This window comes from Aspergillus terreus, genomic scaffold, assembly GCF_000149615.1.
Source record: "Aspergillus terreus NIH2624 scaffold_9 genomic scaffold, whole genome shotgun sequence".
NCBI lineage: Eukaryota > Fungi > Ascomycota > Eurotiomycetes > Eurotiales > Aspergillaceae > Aspergillus > Aspergillus terreus.
The window spans coordinates 604,043-625,654 of NT_165932.1; the positions used below are offsets into that span (position 1 = coordinate 604,043).

The window sequence follows — 21,612 nt, forward strand, 5'->3', positions numbered from 1 at the left end:
GCAAAATAAAGGGGCGATGGCTAAAACGTGTTGTGCTCTGGGTTTGCCTTTAAGATGGGTTGCCAGCAAAGTATTCAATGGCAATCGACCTCATTTAATACGATCATGTTTAGGAACCCTGTCCCAACAGAATCTGAATTGCGAATGGTTGGGCTCAGAGCACAGCTACGAAGGGCCCAACTGTGACTAGAACCGAGATATTGTAATCCTGCCCCGGTATGAACCGAGGCGCTGGTCCAAATCTCACCCATCAAAGAACAATTATTCCCAGTGTAGGACATCATAACGATCAAATGCTCATAGTTTGTTAATATTTTTGGTACAATGAAATCCCATCCTGACGAACCTGCATATGTATGTGTCGAGGCTCGTATACACTCAAGCTTCCTGGTATGAGGTTACACGAAATTCCCGAATCTACCGTCGGTGATTGCGTTTCCCACCGTCTTCAATATGCTTGCTGCTACTGGGGGAAGAGACCTAATAGGAGTGCTGGGCTTTAGGGTAGCGTGGCGGGCAAGAGTGGACTACGAGTAGAGAAGCGGGCAGGAGGGTGATCATTAGATGGGCTATAGTTTATTGAGGTTACTCGCTCAGGGCACTCGGTCTCTCGCTCACCCCGTGCTCAGTGATTGCCTCAGGCTGCTCAGGACGTGCGCGGGGCGTGCTCAGGTCTACTCAGTGAGCACAAAGCGACGAAGGGTGAGCACTAAAATGGAAAGAGTAGGCCATCAACGCACCTAGAAAATCAAGTATATATGCGAACGACGCAACAAACTGACATTCAGGACGGGAGATCGGAGGTTCTCACACCTACAGAGGAGGTGGTTGAATTTGAAGAAAGTTAGCTTGCTGTGGCATCGCCTCGACTTCATAACTAACTTCTCTTTCTAGTCTGTAACCTGCTACGTGGTACAGGGACGACAAGTTTCCTGTAAATCAGATTGTCCGAGATGATCCGGTGGGAGAGGTAGATCCTAGGAGCTCACTTTGCGCGTTAGAAGGAATTAGCTCTCCACGGGGGCTTAGATCCTTCTCCAGTCTTGTCTCCTCCATCCTGCTCCTATAATCAATACCTTACTTCCTCCTCCCTCTCCGCCAAAAAACACACCCAACCACCCCCGCCACAAGAACCACTCCCCCACCAAGCCCAATCCCCAAGCCGAGGCCCAACCCCGTCCTCTCGTCCATCCCGCCCTGGTCCCCGGCCACATTCGTATTCGCATCATCGACCGCCTCCCCGGGGACCCAGTACCGGATGGTCTCGGAGGCGCGGAGGATAGGCGGCTGTGGGGAGAGGAGCGCGCGGTCGCCTTCTCTCCAGGTGATATGCCAGGGCGCGTGGAGGGCGATGCCGGATGTGAAGGGGATGGTTGGGCCGGTGCCGTGGGAGCGGGTTGCGGTTATTGTCGAGGATAGGGATGAGTCGGGGAGGATGGTGCGGATGCAGGGTTGGGTCATGTAGGGGAGGAGGGTATAGGCTGGATAGGGTTCCAGGGTGTAGCCGCTATATCCATATCCATATCCATGTATCCATCAGTATCACGGAGTAGCCTGGTGGGGTGACAGGAGAAAGAGTAAGTAGACGCACGTATGGCAGCACCACGCGGTAGTGACCGTCTCGGCTTGGAGCTCGGTTGTGGCGATCGACCATGCCAGCCAGTCCCTGGGACATACGGCGGGACTGTAGGAGAAGCGGCTGGAGGAGGGGGCCGAGGCCCAGTTAGAGGGTTGGCATTCTGTGAAGCGCGGGTCTGCAGGATCCGAGAGGAGGACTGGGACGGTTTCTGCGGTGGAGTACGAGGTTGTTGTGATTGTGGTGAGGTCTTGGATGCTGCAGTCTGGAGGGGGGATAAAGGGCGTTGTGAGTGCCATGGTGGCGGTGGTAACAAGGCCACCACGAGTGGGATTTCTGTTCCATTATCCACTTATGTAGTACTTTGCACTTTGTACTGTAGTATAGTATCTTTGGAGGCTGTGCTGCGGGGTTGCAGTAGACATATCTATATTTCCAGCGCTTCCATAGGTGGAATTTGTATATTACAGCTACATAGATACCTAGGTAGCATCCTTCAACGAGCTTCCTATTGGAGCCCTAAAGTAAAACTAAAACAGCTCTTCATCCTGGATCCAAATCCCCTGCCATTTACCTAGGGAGTATGGTCCTTGTACCACGAGTCTGACACGCGTACGTCGTGAGTGAGGACCGTCCCGTTAGCAAACACGGTTCCATTGCGCAGGACAGACTCCTTCCATGGACGGTAGTTCGCAGGAGGATCATCGAGCACAGTTCCGTTTGCAAAGATGATGCCATTCCATGTCCTCCCTGACGATTGCAGCAGCCCGTTCGTCCGGGTGCTCTCCGCCGTACTCCTAGCCAGAGGGTTCTTGACCGTACGAATGTCGCAATTCTCGCTGACCAGGTAGGGATTCAGCCCAATAGCCAAGGCCTTCAGTTCTACGCCCCAGTACTCCTCGTCGTACTCGCCCTGCAACCGGACACCGGCATAGTCCATGAGCATGACTGTCGGGAATCCGGTCGGGCTCATCTCCATCATGGATGGACCGGAACACAGCTAGTCAAAAGAGTAACTGAATCCAAGATTAGTGCAGGAGCCCGGTGCTTCGTGGCGACCTTACCGGATCAAAGTCGACAGCGTCAACAAGGATTCAAGGCCGGATCTTGACGGCCCTGATAGGCATCACAGATGGACGAAGACGGCGCCTTCCACGTAGAGAGAGGGTAGAAAGGCAATTCGGAACATGCTCTGGATTAATAGGGATGTGGAAGGGGAGCAAGTGTATCCAGCTCCCCGAAAACTGATTTTCATGGCCTTAGTCTATATAAGGGAAGGTAATGCGGCCGCTTTGTCCAACTAATGAAAAGCCAAGTAGATAGGTATAGATCAACACATAACTAGGTAGCATTAGCTGCTGCGCCTCATCCTTCTCCGGGTATGGATCTAGTCTCGGGCACGAGTGCCCCAACACGAGCTCGTCCACCACGTTATATAACACGACGTACAACCTTGTCTGCCTCAACGTCACCAGTCTCAGTCATCCAACATGTACAAACTGAAAGCCTTTAGACACAAGCCCTCGCCTGTTCAGTCTAATCCTGTGCCAGCTCGTCCAGACTCTGCCTGGGAGGCTATCGGACCAGCAAGGCTTCATCTAGAAGAGGAACTGGGAAAGCTGTACTGGGATGGGATCAAGCTCGAAGTGCAAAACATCATCCACACGTTGCATATCTGGCGACAGCCCGAATACGTTAGCATTCATGTGGACAACGACGATCACATCCATGGGTTCGATACTTTTATCGACCATGTAAGTCTGGAGGCGAGACAATACGCCATTGAATATGGTATGTTTTCCGTCGACCAGATTGGATACCACTAATCGTCACAGCAAACGAAAAGCAGAGCGGATCAACGAGCTCCTCCAAGGATCCTTATATCGCCTCTCTAGAGAATGTCATCCGAGACGCGCAGGCCGAGCGCTCCAGGATCAAAGTACGCACTGAACTACGAGAACTGCTACGAACAGACACCCCGAAATACACTGGAGTACACCACCTAGCATGGACGCTCCTCCAAGCAGCTGGCTTCCTGGACATCGACAAACTCATCGAGCATGTCCCATCTAAAGCCCCCAGCACTCCCCAACGTACGTCTCCCAGCGCCTGTCTATGACTCTATCTAACCACCATCTCAGTCAAAATATCCAGCATCAACAAACAGGGCATCCCGACATTCGCCCCCCAAGAATGCACCTCCTGCAACGCCATCATCCAAGGCAGCATGTTCACCAAGCCACCCGTCACAATGATCTGCGAAGACTGCTACTTTGCCCAACACTACGGCGACGCCTCCTTCACCAAGAAACACAAGTACTGCATCCTCGAGACCATCGACGCACCCATGAGCCAGCGTCTCTGCCTCTGCCGCGACGTCGTCCGCGTCGACTCCCAGGGCCGCATGCGCAATCTATTCCCCATCGCCGCGGGCGACAACCATCTCAACGTCGCCGGCGGACTAAGGTGTATGCTGTTGCGGCTGGGTGATCTCGTCACCCAAGCCAAATACGAGGGACTTCTCGCCTTACTGCGCCCCCCGCAGACTCAGACCAAACGCTCTCTATCGCAGCGCATCTCCATCCGCGGGCGTAGGCGTGAACCTGAGCCCTCGCGCCAACCCACGCCAACAGATGCGGACGTCGCCCAGCTGCTCAACGAGATAGAAGAGAGATACCCCGCGCAGAGATCCACGGCGCTTCGCGTCGGTCCAATTCTCGTCGAGATAGCCCACGGCAGGATAGTGATATCGCCGCGCGAGCCAGCAGTCTTCCACGAGAGACTCCCACCGTCCGCGCGACGCTATCTCGCCATCGCTGCGGACAGCACCCTGTCCCAACAGCAGCGGCTAGCGACACCAAAACGCACCCTCGCCGTGCTGAAGCAGGTCATCGGCGCCCCATTCACCAGTCTCGACGACAGCCCTCTAGAGACTGAGATCGTCAACCTCCTCGTCGCAGCCAGCGAGACAGACTCCCCGTCAGAAGACACCATACAAACCCTCCTCGACAGCCTGCACGCCCTGCTCAGCCCCCGACTGACAACCTACCTTGCCAGTCTCACCACCCGACTCACCGAATCCCCATCCCCCAGCGACTCCCTCACCTCCCTCCTCGACGCATCCCTCTTCGCGCCTCTCATCCCAAACACAGAACCAGAACCACCCCTGTACCTCCTCAGCTTCCTCTCCACCCCACCATCCCCCCGCCCCGTCCCGCATACCAAACACGACATCGCCCCAGGCCTCATAGAAACCTACCTCCGCGCCCCGCTCCACCGCTCCACAGACTTCCTCGACGCATCAACAGAATACTGGACAGACTGGGTTGCCCCGGCCCCCGTCCCAGACCCCAAAGCCACAACCCCCCTCTTCCCCTGGGACTGCACAGAAGCACACAACCCCGCCACCACCCGCTGCGGCAGCTGCCCGCTCTCCAAGCACCTCTGGGCATACCCGCTGGACGCATGGTCGACGCTCGCGCACCACCTCATACGCCCACAGTTCCTCTACCCGCCACAAAACAACAGCACAGACTGGGCCGTCAACAGACGCACCCTGCTCGCTGCGTCGGAAACGCTAGTAAAAGGCGCCGTGGCTATGACCCGCTCTCCGCGCTTTTGCGCCGCGACGGCTTGGCTATCGACCCCCGTCGACTGTGAGCATCGTCCTGCGACGCTGGAGCGGATCGCGCCGTACGCGCGGACGGGGGGAATACACTGTGCGCGGCCGCCGTGTCGGCCTGTGTTGCTTGCGCCGTGGGCGGGTCTTGACACCGCGCTGCGGAGGGAGTGGTATGTCCGGCTTCGGGAGCAGATGGTGCGGCGTGTTGATATAGGGCCTGTACTCGGGGAGGATGCTGCAAATGTTTATATGCGGGCTGGGAGGACTGCCACTACAGCTACTGTAGCCACCGCTATAGGAGTTGGTGTTGGGCTAGGGTTAGCGACTGTCACGACGGATGCGCAGATCGGAGTGGTCTGGTGCGAGGTTGATGGCGCCGGGGGTGGTGGTGGCACCGGGGGCACGTCGGCGTCGGCGCCCGCCAACTGCGGCTCGATGGGGTGCGGTTCTTCGTCGGCGTGTGGAGGATGTGGCGGGAGTGGTGATGGGGGCGGAAGCGGAGGGGGTGGATGCGGCGGAGGGTGTGGCGGGGGGAGCGGCGGCGGCGGCGGAGGAGGGAGTGGTGGGGGATAGATAGCATAGTATTTCTATAGTGTATGTTCTACCTCAGGTTACTCCGTAAGTGATGATCTTCTGATGCCTGCATTCTATATCACTCCAACTACCAACTACCTAACATCATCTCTACATCCCTGCCTCGACCAGACCTTTTCCATATCGTAGCGGAGTGAATGCGTCTTCGCTTTTCGTAAGGCAATCCAGTCAATCAATGCGAACGCCCGATCATGCAATGCCTCGCAAACTATATACTTTTCTTCTTTTCCTCTTTTCATTTCTTTTCTCTTCACTTCTTAGGCTTCCTCATCAGGGTGCAGGATCACATGAGAACATCACATCAGTCATAAATCAAACCGTGGGGGAATCTAAGTGAAAACAGCGAGAAGACCGAGAGCACAGGGAACATAAGGAAATTATAAATCATGCGCTCAATCGCTGGATAAAGGACTGCTGCCGTTAGTATATGGTCTCAGACGAATAAGGGGAAAAGGGGGAAGGCGTACTGGGAAGAACTGCCGGAACCCCTTCAGATCCAGCCGGCTTAAAGCACCCACGAACTCTTCCACCAGCTCCGCTCCCATGCCCATGCTGGGTAGTTCCCGGTCCCGGAGGTACTCGATATACTCCATCCCCGTCTTGCCGTAGATCGTGCGCTGCAGGCCACCCGCTTCCGCGAGCACCTGCTTGGCCTGCGCGTCCTTCGAGTTGAAGCTCGGCGTGGCCGGCAGCGCCCAGCACAGCGGCGACATGCGCGTGATCATGAACTGTCCGAAACCCGGGAGCGCCACCTGCTGCGCCGTTGCCCCGTTGGCGCCGTCCGGGGTGATGTCCGGCCCGCCCCACGAGCTGCCCATCTTCGACAGAAGCGAGAACGCCATCTTGGCCGTGGTGTAGTCTTCTACGTCCTTGGCAAAGTGTTCGATCGTGGTGATCACCGTGTCGAACATGGGTTGGTTTCCTACACACGTTAGCTCATCTTCCGTAAAACAATAGACAAACGTACTCTCACTGATGATCACCGCGCCCAGATCATTGTTCAACACCGCCAACAGGAAATTGATATACTCCCGTTTCAACTCCGCCAGATGGATCTCGTCGTCGGTACCAGTCGTGGGATCGGCGATTCCAGAAAACACCCGCTGCAGGAAAGGGGTCAACAGCGCATCCAAAATGCCGTAGATCTCGCCCTTGAAGCCAAAGATCACCTGATCCAACAGACGCAGGAAGAGCGCCATCTCATCCCGAGACGACGTCTGCGTCATCAGACCATCGATCCACCGCGGCAGCTGAGGGAGAATGCGCGAGCCCAGAACGCCGATGAGCCGGGAGAAGGCAAACCGCGCGGCCGTTCGCACGCTGAACGACCCTTTCAACGACTCGAGGGCGACCAGCGTCGCTTCGGACGCTTGGAGGAAGACCTCCGACACTTCAGCCGCGGGAAGAGAGGCGGGCGAATGAGTTCCTGGCACCCAGTCGGAAAATCCCTTGGCCAGCGTCCCCAGGGCCATGATGTCGTGGTGGATTTGCTGCACCGCGCGCTCGTCGTTGGCCTTGGCAGGGGCGAGGTTCTTCTCCATGTCCACAAATACCGGGCTCAAAACGGACTGCGCATACAGGGCTTGCTTGTCCGTTGGCACCGTCGGCGTCGAGCTAATGATGCCGACCGCCTCGAACAGATAAAGCTGGCTGGTAAAGACCGCATCGACGGAGCCTTCATGATCATCCGAGTCGTCGCCGTCCGAACCTTCGGAAGCCAGCTCCGCGCGGATCACCAGTAGGTCGCCCAACGCCCCCACGACATTCTCGGCGACGTTGCCGATATGTGCCCGAAGCTGCTTCACGAGACGCTGGAACAGGTACCACGATCTGGTCTTCACCTTCTTGATCGGGTGGTGGATGAGTTGGAGGAAGCTTTCCAGAACGCCGGGGATCAGCTGGGTGTGGTTGAGGAAGAACGAGCTGTAGCGCACACAGATCTCCATGTATCCAAGCTGCGTGGCGGGGTGGGTGAACGACCTGATATCTTTCGGGGGTTAGAAAGGCTTGACATCGCTATTAAGAAATTTAGCCACCTACCAGATTCGACCATGCGCATCATCATCTCGACGAGGCGCTCCGCTGCCGCGTTGTTGGGAACACCCTTGGTGTAAAGACTACCCGCCTTGACGGCAATATCACCGAAGAGGAACATCTCGTGCAGGGCGAGGTCCAAGTCACGCCAGTCGACCTGCGCGCCCGACTGGCGAAGATTTTCAAACGTAGTCCCCACGACTTCCGACACGGCGTCAATGTAAAGCTGCTCATTGACGGCTGCAATGCTCTGCTGCAACACCCCCAATCGCTTGCGGAGCTCCTGGAACTCAGCCTCGTCGGCTTGGTCGTCCTCATCACCCCAGGACGAGGTCTCGTCGTACCGCATCTTGGCGATGATCGCCTTCAGGATCGGGAGGAGGGTGGAGGAGTGCTGGGCGGCGAGAGCAGGGTTCGACTTGGCGATCTTGCGCAGGTACTGGAGCAGATCACTGACACAGGGGATGACGGTCGAACAGACTTCGTCGTATTCGTCGGAGAAATATCTCAGAATGTGCGGAAGGAAGGCCTGCAGCAAGCCACCAGCCTTCTCCTTGCTCTCGGGGGTGGTCGACTCGTTCTCGAGGGCGCGGATGATATCGCAGACGGTGATGTTGACCAGCTTGGCGACCGTCTCGGCCAGATCGGTGTCGTACTTGAAGGTGAAGCGGTTCTCGTGGAGCGGGGGACTGTTGGAGAGCTGGGAGACGATGGTGTCCAGGTTCAAGAAGATGATCATGTCGACCTTGTCCTCGGCCTTCATTTTCTTGCCGACAATCTCCGTGAAGACGTCGACGGCGGCGTCACGCACCTTGTCCTCCCCGGCACGGAGGTCCGCCTTCTGCGCGCGGGCCAGCTGCTGAAACAGCAGATCCAGCATGGTCTGGTTCACAACAAGCCCAATGTCGATCCAGCTCACCCAACTGCCCACCGCCTTCAGGGCCATCTCGACGATGATGTCGTTCCCATCGCGCCAGTCGGACAGGATCTCCTGCCACGAGCCGGCGATCTTCTGCATATCCCTCATCCGGATCAAGTCCTTGAGCGAGTTCGCCTTGTCCTGTTCGGCGCGGGAGCGGGAAACGAGGACGTCGCCGATTTCGTCGTGGATGGAGTTGATCACGCGAAGGTAGAAGACGATGCCGGGGGCGTTATCACGACCGGTGCTGGAGGGACTCTTGTAGGTGAGGCTGAGGAGGTCGTCGAAGAAGGACTCCCAGCCATTGCCGTACAGCGCGGAGAAGAGGAAGGTGATGGTCTGGGCGATCTTGTTCTGGATGCCGGGGGAGTCGGGCGTGGCAGTCTCCTGGGCGTAGACCTGACGGAGGTAGGCCATCAAGCCATCGCGGACGTACCCCAAGGCCTGGGGATCAATCAGACCGGCCTGCGCGGCACTATTGACAACCTCCAAAGCCACATGGCGCACGACTTCGGAGTGTTGGGGGGTCTTGGTGAAGAGCGCTAGACAGATCTGCCATCCCGAAGGATCGGAGCGGAGTTGGTTGACATAGTCGAAGGCCTGCGCCTTGAGGGCTTGGTCTGCGGAAGGATTCGAGGCGATCTGGATGGCATTTACGACCTGGAAGAGCGGGACCAGCTGTTAGGAACGTTGGAGAAGCATGGATGGGGGGATAATGGGATTGTCTGATGCAGCGGAGGGGCACGAGGGGAATGGTGGGGTGTTTGCTCATTTCTTTTTCCCCCATTCCCTGTCCTCGCTGCGGAGGAAGCTGACGGAAAGATGAAATCTTACCTGCTCTTCCATCTTCGACCAGCCAGAATGCCTTCGGAGCCAAACGGACTCAGAAAGCAGGCAAAGGGGGGTGGTGTAGGGGAGAGGGTCGATCGGTGGACGGGATAAAAATCAAAGGCGGCGGAGGCTCATGGGTATCATGACGAGGCTAGGGACCCGCTCGGTAATGAAACTGTGTGGGCCGCAATCGTCACTGACGAGGGTGGGAGTTTGCTTCAGCGAAGGATAAATGGAGGTCTTGAGATCCAAATAGCAAGATAGGTATGAGAGACGAAAGAAGAGGACGTTGAGAGAGAAAGGATAAAAGAGTTTAATGTTGTGCGTGTCCGAAAAGGGAAAAGCCCGACGTGCCGAGTGGCTGCCACGAGATTCAGGCACACACGACCAGTCTATGTATATTAACTATCAGGTTTTCTATCAATCCGAAGTCACTAGGTAATAACTATCATGACACATTATGTTCGTCATTATTTTTTCTCCTGCTGCAGCACCTGCAGCTCCATCTTCTCGAACCCCTCCACGGCCTGTCCGTACTTTTCAAACACCCCAGGCTGGTATCCATCTGCAATCTTCTCGATGAAGTCCTCCTCCTTCCAGCGCTGGCCGATCAGATCCTCAAACGTCTGGCCGTTGGAGCGCTCCAACGCCCAGACTGCCTTGTACGCCGCTCCCAGCGCACACGCATTGTCGCCAATCTCCAGCTTGTACACGCCCTCGCTGCCACCGAGGATCTCGCCGGCGATCTTGGCGATCGCCTTGTTCTTTGACCCGCCGCCGACGAGGTATACGCGGCGCGGCTGCGGGGGCTTGCCGTCGCCGGGACTGCTGGTCAGACCGCGCGAGCGCAACCGCAGCGACAGCATCTGGCTCTCGATGATGGCCCGCGCCTCATCCAGCGGCTGATCCCAGCCGGCGGTCGTCTCGTGCAGCGACCCATCCGCCGGGTTGTAATCGAAGCGCCACTGTCCCGAGCGCAGGTTCGGCACAATCTCTGGTCGCGGGAAGAACAGACCCATCTTCATGGGGTCAGAGTCGGCCTTCTGGCCCAGCGGCGGGGTCTGCAGCGCGGTGCGGTCAAAGTTCGCCCACACGTCATCGGACGAGCCCAGCTTGTCGTTGACAGCGTCGCGGATCTGTTCGCGGGCCAGCCCGCCGTTCTTGTAGCACAGCATGAACATGTACAGACCCGCCGTGGTGGGGTGGTTGAAGAAATGCGTGGCCGGATGGGGCTGGTAGCTCGGGGTAGACATGAGGAAGGTGGTGGAGGTGCCGAGGGAGACCATGGCGTCGGAGGGCCGCAGCGGCAGGGCTAGGATGGTAGCCGGGTTATCGCCCGTGGCCGGAATAATAGTGCAATCCGGGTTGAAGCCGTAGCGGTCGACGTAGTAGCGGTGGATGGAGCCCAGGTTGAGACCGCCGTCTTCGTAGACGGGCCCAAGCTTGCGCTTGAGGTCGTCGACACCAAACGACCCAGCGCAGAGCTTTAAGAGCTTCTCATCATAGGCTCCTTGCTTGATATTCCACAGGTTCATGCCGCAGACGTCGGAGATATCAAAGGGAGCGAAGCGGCCCAGGAAAAGCGAGGCCAGGAACGAGGAAACCAGCGAGATGCGCTGGGTGTGGCGATAGACGTCGGGGTATTTCCGCTGGAAGCGCAGAATCTGGGGGCCGGTGAAACGCTATATAGGTCAGTTGGATTTTCCTGGACGATCAGGTAGACGATGGGGTCTCGATACGTACGTGGTGCGCCTTACTCCCCGTCGCCTGCGCCAATGCCTCCTGACTCCCCAGGTAAGCGTCGAACTCGTCGCATTCTTTCTGGGTGCTCGCATCCTGCCAATTGGGGCTGTAGGGGTGGGAGAAGGCATCGCTGAGCTGGGCTTCCAGCGACTTGGAGGGATCCAGGTTCTGGAGGAGGTCCTCCGCCCGGTCGCCCCAGTAGACACTGCCATGCTGTTGTCCGGCGCCACTGATGCCCTTTACGCGGGAGAAATCGAGACCCTGCTGGCGCAGCCCGTCGAGGACGGTGTCGAGGGCCTGGAGCCACATGGCGACGGGGGCGTAGACTTCATGTTCGGCTTCATTGGTGATGACGCCCTTCTTGATGGGGAAGCCGCGCGAGTCGGCGTCAAAGTCGAACTTGGAGAGGTAGACGACCTTGAGGTCGGAATTGACGACCAGGCCCTTGAGCTGCTGGGTGGAGAGGTCGAACCCGATGTAGAGGGGGTTCTGGGCTGCACTGATTGCCATTGCAGGACAATTGACGTGAGATGCGAGAGAAGGGGATGAGGAAGAGAAGAAAGGAATGGAGGACAGAACAAAGGATGGGGAAGAGCGGTGGATGCGGGAAGTATATATGGAGAAGGGCGAGAGCTACACCGATCCGGCCATTCCATTTACCCTTCCGTCGGGAAACATCCAGAATCGTTCGAGAATAATATAGTATTAGCAGTAGTAATAATAATACGTCGCAATGAACAAATTCTATCCGCATGACAGCAACAATTACCCGATCGTGCTGGGTATTTTCTGGAGGCAAAAAAGAAACGAGGATGACCGGCCAGTGATGTCAACTGCAGCCATCCTTTGCTCCATAGTTGAAAAATACATTCCCCACCGCCGGGATTTTACCGGTTAAATCAGTTTATCCTAATTCAGTCTGACGGACACTGGATATCTTGTACATACATCACTAGATAGACACCTATCATTTAATAATATCCTCCAGCTATAGATAGATAGTAGATATGGTCTAGATGCATCCCCGTCTGCTAGTCGATCCTTGGCGATTCCAATGCGTTGGTAATTCGTCTGCCCGCACGGGCGGGCGTGTTCAGATGATCATCTCCTGATGAACACTCGTCGTCTCGCCCCTTCAGGCCTTCATTTACGAATCGTGACGAATTCCGCCAATTGCACTGCTGCAGGAAACCTTCCTCCCCTCCATCGCTTCCGCGGCGATGGATGATGCTGCCGGACACAGGGTATCACATGATCTTGGCTCAACGAAATAATACACAAACAAGTATATGTAGGGTGGCGGAGCGAGATCACCAAATCAACCGGCACAAATCCATCAATCATCCAGCTCAACGCCTCTTGCGTGTGGTCGAGTCATGTCCCGCGCTGTCCGCATCTCCGTTCTCCGGCTCCGGACTCGCTCGCGACGTCACCTCCGGGGGGATGAATTCCTCCGAAAAGGTCAACTCCTCCTGCTCCGATGGGATAAAGCGCACCTTCACCCGCTTCACACCCCGGACTTTCCCCCCAATGGCCGCCCGGACGGCTTCCTCGATCTCCCGCGACCGGCGGATGGGCCATGCGCCCGGCACCGCCAGCTCCACGTCCATCAGGTAGTTCTGTCCCGACTTCATGCCCTGGACGTCGCGGATGTGGATAGAGCCCCCGTCCGACATATTAGCGATCGCTTTGGCCGCCGCCTTCTCCACGGACTCCTTGATATCGGCGTCGACGGTAGTGTCGGCCAGTTCCAGCAGCGAGGTCGCCGTGTTGCCCCATCCGGCCTTGATGACCATCAACGAGATGAGCAGACCGCCCACAGGATCCAGCCAGGAGGCGTCTTGGAAGATGTACGTTCCCCCGATGGTAAACAACGCGACAATACTCGTGAGCGAGTCGATGCGGTGGTGGATGGCATTGGAGGCCAGCACGGACGACTTGCGCTCGTTGGCCACTTTCATCGCTGCATGGCATTAGCATGAAGTTTTGGGGGGTACCTAACATGGGATAGGCAAGGGATACGCACTCGCATGGTAGAGCCATTCCTTCACGACAATCGATCCGGCCGCCAGCCAGGCGGCGTGGATACTGGGCCCGAGGGACTCGACCCCATGGCTATGGGAATGACCGTGTCCGATGGCGGCCACATGCGAGAGCGTGGACGCGGCCTCGGGGTAGAACTGATCCAGCAGGACTTGACCGGAATTGAGTCCCATGAAGACGCCGCCGCACAGTAAGAGACTGCTCACTCCTAACGCGCCGATACTCTCGATTTTTCCGTATCCGTTGGGGAAGCGTTCGGTCGGGGGTTTCAGGGACCAGGCAACGGTGCCGAGGGTAAGGAAATCAGAGACAAGATCGGTGAGGGCGTGGTAGGCGTCGGCGATCAAGGCCTGGGAATGAAAGATGTAGCCTCCGATAAATTTCCCAATGGCCATGGCCAGATTGGCAACCAGGCCAATGCGCGTAATGCGGACCCCAGCATCGTCTTTGTTCGTGGAGGTGAGGTAGACATTTCCATGGTGATGGTGGTGGTGGTGGTGATGGTGGCCGTGACCACCGTGGCCTCTAGTTTGGCTGGCCATTTGGGGGACGGTGGTTCTGTGATGCGTGATGGTCGTTGTCTTGGTGGTGGTTATGGAGGAAGGACGCGGGATGACGAATCGGGCATTGGCGGAGGACAAGGTGGAAGGAAAGGTGTTCTTATGGCGGAGGGAGAGGAGAACGACGGAGGAGCGTGAAACACGCCAGCGAGAGGGCGACAGACGAAGCGTCGAGGGCGAAGAGGGTGAAGATGGTACTGGAGGGACCCTGCACCGCAGGGGCTGCGTCAGCGGCATCAGGCCGAGTACGTAAGGTCGCTAGTTCGATAATTAAGGAGGATCTCGCTAGCCAACAAAGAACAGACAAGTGGACACTGTGTTCTCTCGGTCATCACCCATTCTTCTTTGTCGGTTCGTCGAGAAGATGTTCGCTCTCTCTCTCACTCTGGGAATGCGAAGAGAGAAGAGGATTGAATTTGAAGACAGTCGGCAGAGAGAGTGCCGACATGCGCTGACTGACTCCGGCTCCGGATGCCACGCCGAGCCTCGATCCACCCGGGCTGCATATGCCCTATGACGGAAGCGCCATTACGACGCGGTGGGCCAGCATTCTACCAGAAGGATGGATCATAATAATATCGTTCTTGTTAATTTGATTATCTTTGCCTATTAATAAACTGCCTACGGAGCAGTAAGCTAGTAGTCACAGTAGTAATACTACAAGTGCTAAGAGTTTACGGATCATTCCGCGATTGATAATCTTATCGCGCCAAGACTTGTATACGTACTCAATGGCATTTTCCGCCTTCTGTCAGCAGTATGAGACAAAAGCTATAAGGGATTTCCGGTACATGTATTAGCCACGTGACATATACCCGGTATGCTGTAGAGGCATCTCCCGTACTATCAGGACATGGAGACATCCGATGGCATTTCTCTTCCTCTTCAGCACCTCGATATTAGCTTGTTAGCTTCATCGAGCACCATGTAGACAAACATTGTTTCAGCAACTGAGTTCTAATAGATAAGGGAGTTCCCGGTAATTATGCGTGTATCAATAACATAACCACCTAATGTTATGCAGGGACTTGCTTCTTAGAGGCATCCTCCGTGTCATCAGCCGGATATCAGATCATGGAATATACCTCGATAATTCTTGTCTCGTTCAATATGGGTATACCCTCAAGAAACATTCAGACAATGGACTTCTGTCAATGACGAGCTCTATATAGAAGGGAGTTCCCGTATATCTATAGCCTAACCATGGTCCTAATGTATAAGCTGTATGCTGATAGAGGCATGTCCCGTGTTATCGCTTCATCCAGCTCACGGAATATAGCTCCTACAATAACCTCAAAAGCTATATAAATCCAGCAACCTCTCGCGATGTGCTCTCAGCTTCCACTCATCCAAGTCAGTACGACCACTCCCACGGTCTTAAGCTACCAAGATGGCTGTCAACCTCCCAATCCCCTTCATCCTCCTCCTTCTCCTCTTCCTCCCTCTCCTTCTTCCCCTCCTACGTCGGAAGCATGACCTTCCTCTTCCCCTCCTGGGAAACCTGCATCAACAATCTTGGTCTGAGCCCTGGAAGACCTACAGAGAATGGCATGAAATGTATGGCCCGTTGATCTCCTTCAAAATCGGCCCGTACCAGGTCATCTCCGTGGGTAACCATCAAGTCGCAAAGGACCTACTGGAAAGACGCGGTGCCATCTACAGCTCACGTCCCGAGTCTGTCTGGAGTCAATACATGACCAAGGGTCTGCAACCCGTGTTCCAATCGTACACCAACTCCTGGAAACTGATTCATAAGCTGCAGATGCCTCTGTTGAGCACCGTAGCCATCAACGCGTACCTCCCCTTACTCGATCTGGAAACAAGACAACTACTAATCGATCTCCTGCTGCCGCAGTTCATCTCCGGCCCCCTCGCACGGTTCGCATTCAGTACGGCCTCGTGTCTCCTGACCGGCGAGCGCGTCAAATCGGCCGTCGCCGTCTCATTCCACGAGGCCAAGGACGTCATTGACGGTTTCTTCAAGGATATCCACTGGACGTACATCCTCCTGGATCTCATCCCGGGGGTCAAGTACATGCCCAGCTGGCTCATCAAGTTCAAGCAGGTAAGCGACGCCTTCTACCAGAACGCCGTGCGCACCTACAACCGCCTCTTTGGCCGCGCCATCCACCTCCGGGAATGGACCTGGGTGCGCGCCGTCATGAGCCACCGCGACGCGCAAAAGACTACCTGGGAGCAGATCTGTTTCGCGCTGGGCGAGCTGTGGACGGCCATGTCGGTGACCACCCCGGTCATGCTGATGGTCTTCACCCGCCTGAGCCTGCTCAACCGCGATAGATTCCTCCAGCTCCAGCAGGAAATTGACTCCGTGTGCGGGCCCAACCGCCTGCCCAGCCAAGAGCTCGTCGAGCACCTGCCCTACCTCAACGCCTACATCCTGGAGATATTGCGCCTCGACACCCTCATCCCGCTGGGCTTCCTGCGCTCCGTCGACAAGGACGACGAATACATGGGCTACCGCATCCCCGCCAACACCATCATCATCCCCAACACCTGGTGTCTCGACCACGACGAGTCGCTCTACCCGGACCCGTATGGCTTCCACCCTGAGCGTTGGCTGGCTGATCCGGATCTTCCGCTAGGTGCCTTTGGCTTCGGCCGCCGCAAGTGTCCCGGGCGTTTTCTGGCCACTCGGTCGTTACAGCTGGCAATTGCCCGTATTGCCTGGGCGTTCAATCTTGTCTGGAATGCGGGTCCGATCCCGACTTCCCCTCGGTATGCTGGGATGATCCTGCGTCCGCGTGATTTCTTGGGCGTCTTCCAGCCTCGCAGTCTGGAGCGCCGGGCGGTGATTGAGCAGGAATGGAGTGATGGGGAGCGCCTTGAGGATCACTATACCGATTTTCAGATGACCTAGTTTGAGTCTAGATTGCGTTGGATAGACTAGGAATAGACTGTTTTGTTTTTGGGGAGAGCTATTGTCGTAAATCTGTGTAGAGATTCTTCAATATGATTGAAGGATGGAATTTCTAGACAATCGAACCTTCTGGGTAGTACATAACCTCATTCCTATCCTTCTACCGCTTCCGCTGACTACATGAGAGAGAGATACCTGCCATAATGCTAGACTCGGTAGGTCGGATCGGGTCGGCTTTGCATATACTCCACAGTGGCCAACCCGGGGGCGGTCAGATTGCCTAAAGTAGAACCAGACCCCAGGGGCTGTTCTCCGTAGGACCGGGTTTCGCTCCGGCCCTCGCGGCCATCTGTCCGAATCGAAAATATAGTGGTAGTACATACAATCTCTACTCCGTACGACTAAGACACTTTTGAGAGATCTGATTTATGAACGTATGTACAAAAGACCCTACTCCGTAGAAATGAACCCGTCTATTCTATCGCCTTTTCTGTATACCCCTTCCATATTAAGCCGATCCGAGACTGGCCTTCTCCTTGCCGTGCTGGATGTGGTCGAGGGTCTTCAGGACGCGGACGTGTTCTTTCTTCAGGGCCTCGAAGCTGTCGTCGAGCTGTTTGTGCCAGGGATATAGGACGAACACTTGGAAGGCGAGGGCGGACGACGCCACGAAGAAGTTTGTTAACGAGATTCCGCGCGTCACGATCATGATGCTGTCCGGCCAAACTGTTAGATGGGTCTTCTTGCTGATGATATCGACTTACAAATGGGTCTGATGGGGAGGAGAGATTGCCTGAAGCCCAGGAGGGAATAGATAGATCCAAACGAAGGTGTACGGAGTAAGATCGACTAGGCTGTGAAGTGATGATTTTGATGTTGAAGTTTTCCTGGATGACTGGGCAAGGGTGGCATAAATACTGAATCTGTGGGTCCCAAAGTCTGTCTAGGTACCTGATTCATAAGGGTATAATGAGTCAAGTTATGTACTCTGTAAATGCCTCTTCACAGGCAAAAGCCCAAACTAGTATATGGGTATGCGGCCCCGTCGGAGATGGATCGTATCTTTCGGATCCGACGGATGGATTTGGTCTAGCGGGGAAATGGCAGTTGAACGGGTCCACGAGACCTCGGCAATAGATCTATAGTACTTCTATTTGTACCTTCTATACTTCTCACAAGCAACCCACATGAATTATCTCTCTACATCACCTCTATTATTAGAACAAGTCGCACTGGCAATGCTTGGACGGACGAAGTGTTGAACAAGAGAAGCCACTGGCGCATTATACCTTACCGGAAATATAGGTAGCATACGTACCTATGCGCCTCCGGGTTATTGTCTGTCCGGTCCCCAGGCCGCCTTATGTCACCATGCCTCAAGCCGCCTTTGTTGTTCAGCAACAATGAATATCGCACGCGTGGCCCGTCATCTTCAGACACATTCCATTCGGAAAATCCATACGAACCCCGTTGTTCCTCTCTTCAGAGCCACGGAAAATGGATCAGAAGAACCTATTGACGAGGCAGACCTCTATACATACCATCGATACCGGTGGCTGTATGTCACCTGTCCCCGTACCTATGCACCCTACTAATGTCTCCAGAGCCGGGGAAGATGAGAAGCTTGCAAGGCGCAATCGCAGGTTCGATTTGAACGCTCTTCTAGCTGCAGCTCGCCAAGTCACCGGCAACGACAGCAAATGTACGACAACCATCATATCATAGAGCAGTCCGTGTTCCGGCTGACCGAGACTCAGGCGTAAAGCTTGTCAAATGCGTCGAGGGCCAGCATAACAAAGCCTTCGTCCTGTCTATGGACACAGGCGAGCAACTCGTGGCGCGACTCCCGAATCCAAATGCTGGGCCAGCCTTTTTCACCACAGCCTCGGAGGTTGCCACGCGCCGTTTCGTACGCAAGACGTCTTACCGCAGCTTCTCTAGTCCGAGCTAATTTATAAAGCTCGGCGATATTCTGGGCGTGCCTATCCCTCATGTCCACGCATGGTCGTGCGAAACATCGAACCCAGTAGGTGCGGAATACATCATTGAGGAAAAGGCCCCGGGCATCCCGCTGGGCCATGTCTGGAATCAAATCACGAAGACAACACAACTCCGCATCATCGACCAGATCGTGGATATTGAAACGAAATATATCTCCGTCCACTTTCCAGGGCACGGCTGTATCTACTACCGCGCAGATCTGGAACGGAGATCGCAGCACTACATACCGCTGGATGGTCTTTTTATCGATAGTACCTTGCCAACAAGTTCAGACAGCCCTCTATCGTCTTTTGTGCTTGGGCCAATAACTAATCCCAATTTTTGGGGAAACGAGCGCGCGACGATGGAGTTAGACCGCGGTCCATGTACGGCACCCTCTCGTGCAATGGGTCCTCTTATCGTTACTGATTGCTCCAGGGCGAACCGTCACTGATTATGCTGTTGCCATTGTAAAAAACGAACTTGAATGGTCGCGATTACACGCAAAGCCGCGAATGAACTACCACAGATCGCTGGACCACCCCGAGACACCGGACGACTACATATCCCTCCTTGAGCGCTACGTCGCCGTTGCGCCATACATCACATCGCAGACTCAGGACCTACCCAACAGGATCGCGCATCCAGATCTGCATCTGGAGAACATCTTCGTTGATCCCGACACAAATCGCATCACCGGCATCATCGACTGGCAGCGGGCATCTGTTTCTCCGACGTTGTTTCAACGAGTATCCCCGCAGATGCTTGAGGTTCCACGCGGCGAGGCAGACGAGCGCAGACAGCGCGAGAAAGAGCTGCTGGATTATTACTGCCGCGCTGTCAAGGTCGCAGATCCGTTACGATGGGGAGTCGATGATGACCCGTGTGCTAGTCTCAAGCGACGCCTGCTTTCCTTGGTGCCTTGTTGTTGGGAGAATGAAAATATGTTTTCCCTCCGCAATACCCTGATTGAGGCTATTGCTCGTTGGGACGAGATCGCCGGTCACATGGGAGTGTCATGTCCGATACATTTTGCGGACAAGGAATTATTGCAGCATCAGGATGAGATGGAGCTAATAGAGGGTGTTTCGGCCGTCATGCGTCAACTAGACGACGCGGGCCTCATTCCCTTTGGTGGCATGGTACGGCGTGAAGACTACGAGCGTGCTAGACAAGTGAGCAATCACTTCAAGCAGGAGTTTGTCAAGTTGGCGGAGGATGACCGCCAAAAGGAGTTACATGCTAGGGTATGGCCATATTAATGACAGAGCACTGCTTGAGCCACTTTGTAGACAACGATCCCAGGTGCGTTGCCAGTCCTGCCCGTGTGGAAGAGCTAAAAGTGATGCTGAGTCTAGTGCGCTGCCAGTTAATATATCTCTCCCATTTATCATAAAATTCCAACCTCTATATAATTTAGGTCATTTATGCAATATATGCCCGTATGTATTTCTGCTGATACTTAGATGAAGAAAAAAAGGACCAACAATTAAACGAACAAAAAAAAAAAAAAAAAAAAAAAAAAAAAAAAAAAAAAAAAAAAAAAAAGAGAGAGAGAGAGATGAGCCGGTTTTTCCTACGTGAAAAAAAGAGTCCAAAAGATATGTAAAAAATGTGGCGCTGCCCGGAATCGAACCGGGGCTGGCACGGCCACAACGTGACGTCCTACCACTAGACCACAGCACCTGTTATTGACATTTCCTTTCTTTTTTGACTACATGAGGAGAAGTAAACGGCAACTAATGACAATTTATGAATTCATTCAAGCGACTCCACGACACGAACGATGTCCATGATCTTATGATATGACCAAATCGGCATCCTTCATCCACAAAGACACTCAATTCGCAACCCCAATCCCGTTGCGTTCCGACTAGGGATTCCAAATAGTAGGCATGTTACCTGATGCTGTAAGTATACTCACTCCCTCTGCCACATACTAATGGATACATACCGTTTGCGTGATCCGCTCGTGCTCTTGGAGGAACTAGTACCAGTCGAACTCTTCTTAGAGCTACCAGAAGAGCTCTTCTTCGAAGCCTTCGTAGAACTATAGCCCGACGAGCTGGTAGCCTGCTTCGAGCTCCCACCGGAGCTATAAGTCGACGTCGTCACAGTCTTCGAACTCGTACTCTTTGTGCTCGGCTGAGGCGCCGCAGCAACAGAAGGAGGACTTATCTTCGAACTGGCACTCGCAACCGGCTGAGCGGCAGTAGCAGCGCTCTGGTACGCCCTCTTCGCTGCTGTCGGGAAGTTCTGTCTCCGATCTTGCAGGTATTGCTGCTTGACTGCCGGTGAAGCACTGCGGTGCACACGAGCTGTCAGCGAGGTCAGAACCTAGAAGAATGTGGCTACTTGCTTTCCGGTAGCCACGGCGTCGGAGACGGCCAGTTGTCTAGGAGGTGTTCTGGACCTCGCGCCGGCGATGATGGCTTGTGTCTCGGCGTCGAATCTGTTCATCCGGTCGTCCGCGTCGCTTTTTCTGGGCATCTTGATGATAAGGCTGCTTCTAGATGATATTTTTTTTCGCGCTGAGATGTCTTCGTTCGAGCGAGGTCGATTTTCTGGAGATAGTGTCCGTCGTATTTATACTGCAAGTCCAAAAGCCGCATTTTATAACGGCGCCTAGAAAATGGCTATTGCTTCCGTGTGAGCATGAGCCCAGAGAACAATCTGCGTGACCACGGGAGGCTCAGCCACCAATAACATCGACCGTCACAGATTGCGAGCAGTAGAAATGGAGATGTGATGGTGAGGCTAGTTTCTAAAAGCAGGCATATCCATCCTGACGAGGTGGTCCCCGAAACAGAATGAGGCGGCGGCCGCTAGCTT

The 21,612-nt window shown here is 55.0% G+C and overlaps 9 protein-coding genes and 1 non-coding gene across 10 annotated transcripts; 3 read left to right on the plus strand and 7 right to left on the minus strand.

Annotated features, from left to right (window-relative positions):
- Positions 1–678: 678 nt before the first annotated feature.
- ATEG_06469 (uncharacterized protein) lies at positions 679–2,555 on the minus strand (the record flags this gene model as incomplete). The annotated part of the gene is made up of 5 exons (XM_001215647.1): positions 679–740; positions 990–1,057; positions 1,112–1,507; positions 1,940–1,980; positions 2,193–2,555. 5 exons carry the CDS (start codon positions 2,553–2,555, stop codon positions 679–681), a joined length of 930 nt encoding a protein of 309 aa, XP_001215647.1.
- Positions 2,556–3,066: 511 nt separating this feature from the next.
- Positions 3,067–5,569, plus strand: ATEG_06470 (uncharacterized protein; the record flags this gene model as incomplete). Its single annotated transcript, XM_001215648.1, has 4 exons — positions 3,067–3,367; positions 3,412–3,669; positions 3,718–5,368; positions 5,413–5,569. 4 exons carry the CDS (start codon positions 3,067–3,069, stop codon positions 5,567–5,569), a joined length of 2,367 nt encoding a protein of 788 aa, XP_001215648.1.
- A 607-nt stretch (positions 5,570–6,176) lies between these two features.
- ATEG_06471 (Ran GTPase-binding protein LOS1) lies at positions 6,177–9,591 on the minus strand (the record flags this gene model as incomplete). The annotated part of the gene is made up of 5 exons (XM_001215649.1): positions 6,177–6,203; positions 6,260–6,714; positions 6,760–7,779; positions 7,833–9,423; positions 9,580–9,591. 5 exons carry the CDS (start codon positions 9,589–9,591, stop codon positions 6,177–6,179), a joined length of 3,105 nt encoding a protein of 1,034 aa, XP_001215649.1.
- Positions 9,592–10,046: 455 nt separating this feature from the next.
- Positions 10,047–11,829, minus strand: ATEG_06472 (xylulokinase; the record flags this gene model as incomplete). Its single annotated transcript, XM_001215650.1, has 2 exons — positions 10,047–11,258; positions 11,320–11,829. 2 exons carry the CDS (start codon positions 11,827–11,829, stop codon positions 10,047–10,049), a joined length of 1,722 nt encoding a protein of 573 aa, XP_001215650.1.
- Positions 11,830–12,668: 839 nt separating this feature from the next.
- On the minus strand, positions 12,669–14,159 carry ATEG_06473 (cation diffusion facilitator family transporter; the record flags this gene model as incomplete). The annotated part of the gene is made up of 2 exons (XM_001215651.1): positions 12,669–13,282; positions 13,346–14,159. 2 exons carry the CDS (start codon positions 14,157–14,159, stop codon positions 12,669–12,671), a joined length of 1,428 nt encoding a protein of 475 aa, XP_001215651.1.
- Positions 14,160–15,312: 1,153 nt separating this feature from the next.
- Positions 15,313–16,800, plus strand: ATEG_06474 (cytochrome P450; the record flags this gene model as incomplete). The annotated part of the gene is made up of 1 exon (XM_001215652.1): positions 15,313–16,800. One exon carries the CDS (start codon positions 15,313–15,315, stop codon positions 16,798–16,800), a length of 1,488 nt encoding a protein of 495 aa, XP_001215652.1.
- A 508-nt stretch (positions 16,801–17,308) lies between these two features.
- ATEG_06475 (uncharacterized protein) lies at positions 17,309–17,509 on the minus strand (the record flags this gene model as incomplete). Its single annotated transcript, XM_001215653.1, has 1 exon — positions 17,309–17,509. The coding sequence occupies one exon, from the start codon at positions 17,507–17,509 to the stop codon at positions 17,309–17,311; it is 201 nt and encodes a 66-aa protein (XP_001215653.1).
- Positions 17,510–18,203: 694 nt separating this feature from the next.
- Positions 18,204–20,273, plus strand: ATEG_06476 (phosphotransferase family protein; the record flags this gene model as incomplete). The annotated part of the gene is made up of 6 exons (XM_001215654.1): positions 18,204–18,358; positions 18,405–18,502; positions 18,558–18,709; positions 18,761–19,166; positions 19,219–20,027; positions 20,247–20,273. 6 exons carry the CDS (start codon positions 18,204–18,206, stop codon positions 20,271–20,273), a joined length of 1,647 nt encoding a protein of 548 aa, XP_001215654.1.
- Positions 20,274–20,395: 122 nt separating this feature from the next.
- Positions 20,396–20,466, minus strand: ATEG_10476. Its single transcript has one exon. It is a non-coding gene; the product is annotated as a tRNA-His (tRNA).
- Positions 20,467–20,604: 138 nt separating this feature from the next.
- ATEG_06477 (uncharacterized protein) lies at positions 20,605–21,270 on the minus strand (the record flags this gene model as incomplete). Its single annotated transcript, XM_001215655.1, has 3 exons — positions 20,605–20,653; positions 20,735–21,036; positions 21,136–21,270. 3 exons carry the CDS (start codon positions 21,268–21,270, stop codon positions 20,605–20,607), a joined length of 486 nt encoding a protein of 161 aa, XP_001215655.1.
- Between the last annotated feature and the right edge of the window lie 342 nt (positions 21,271–21,612).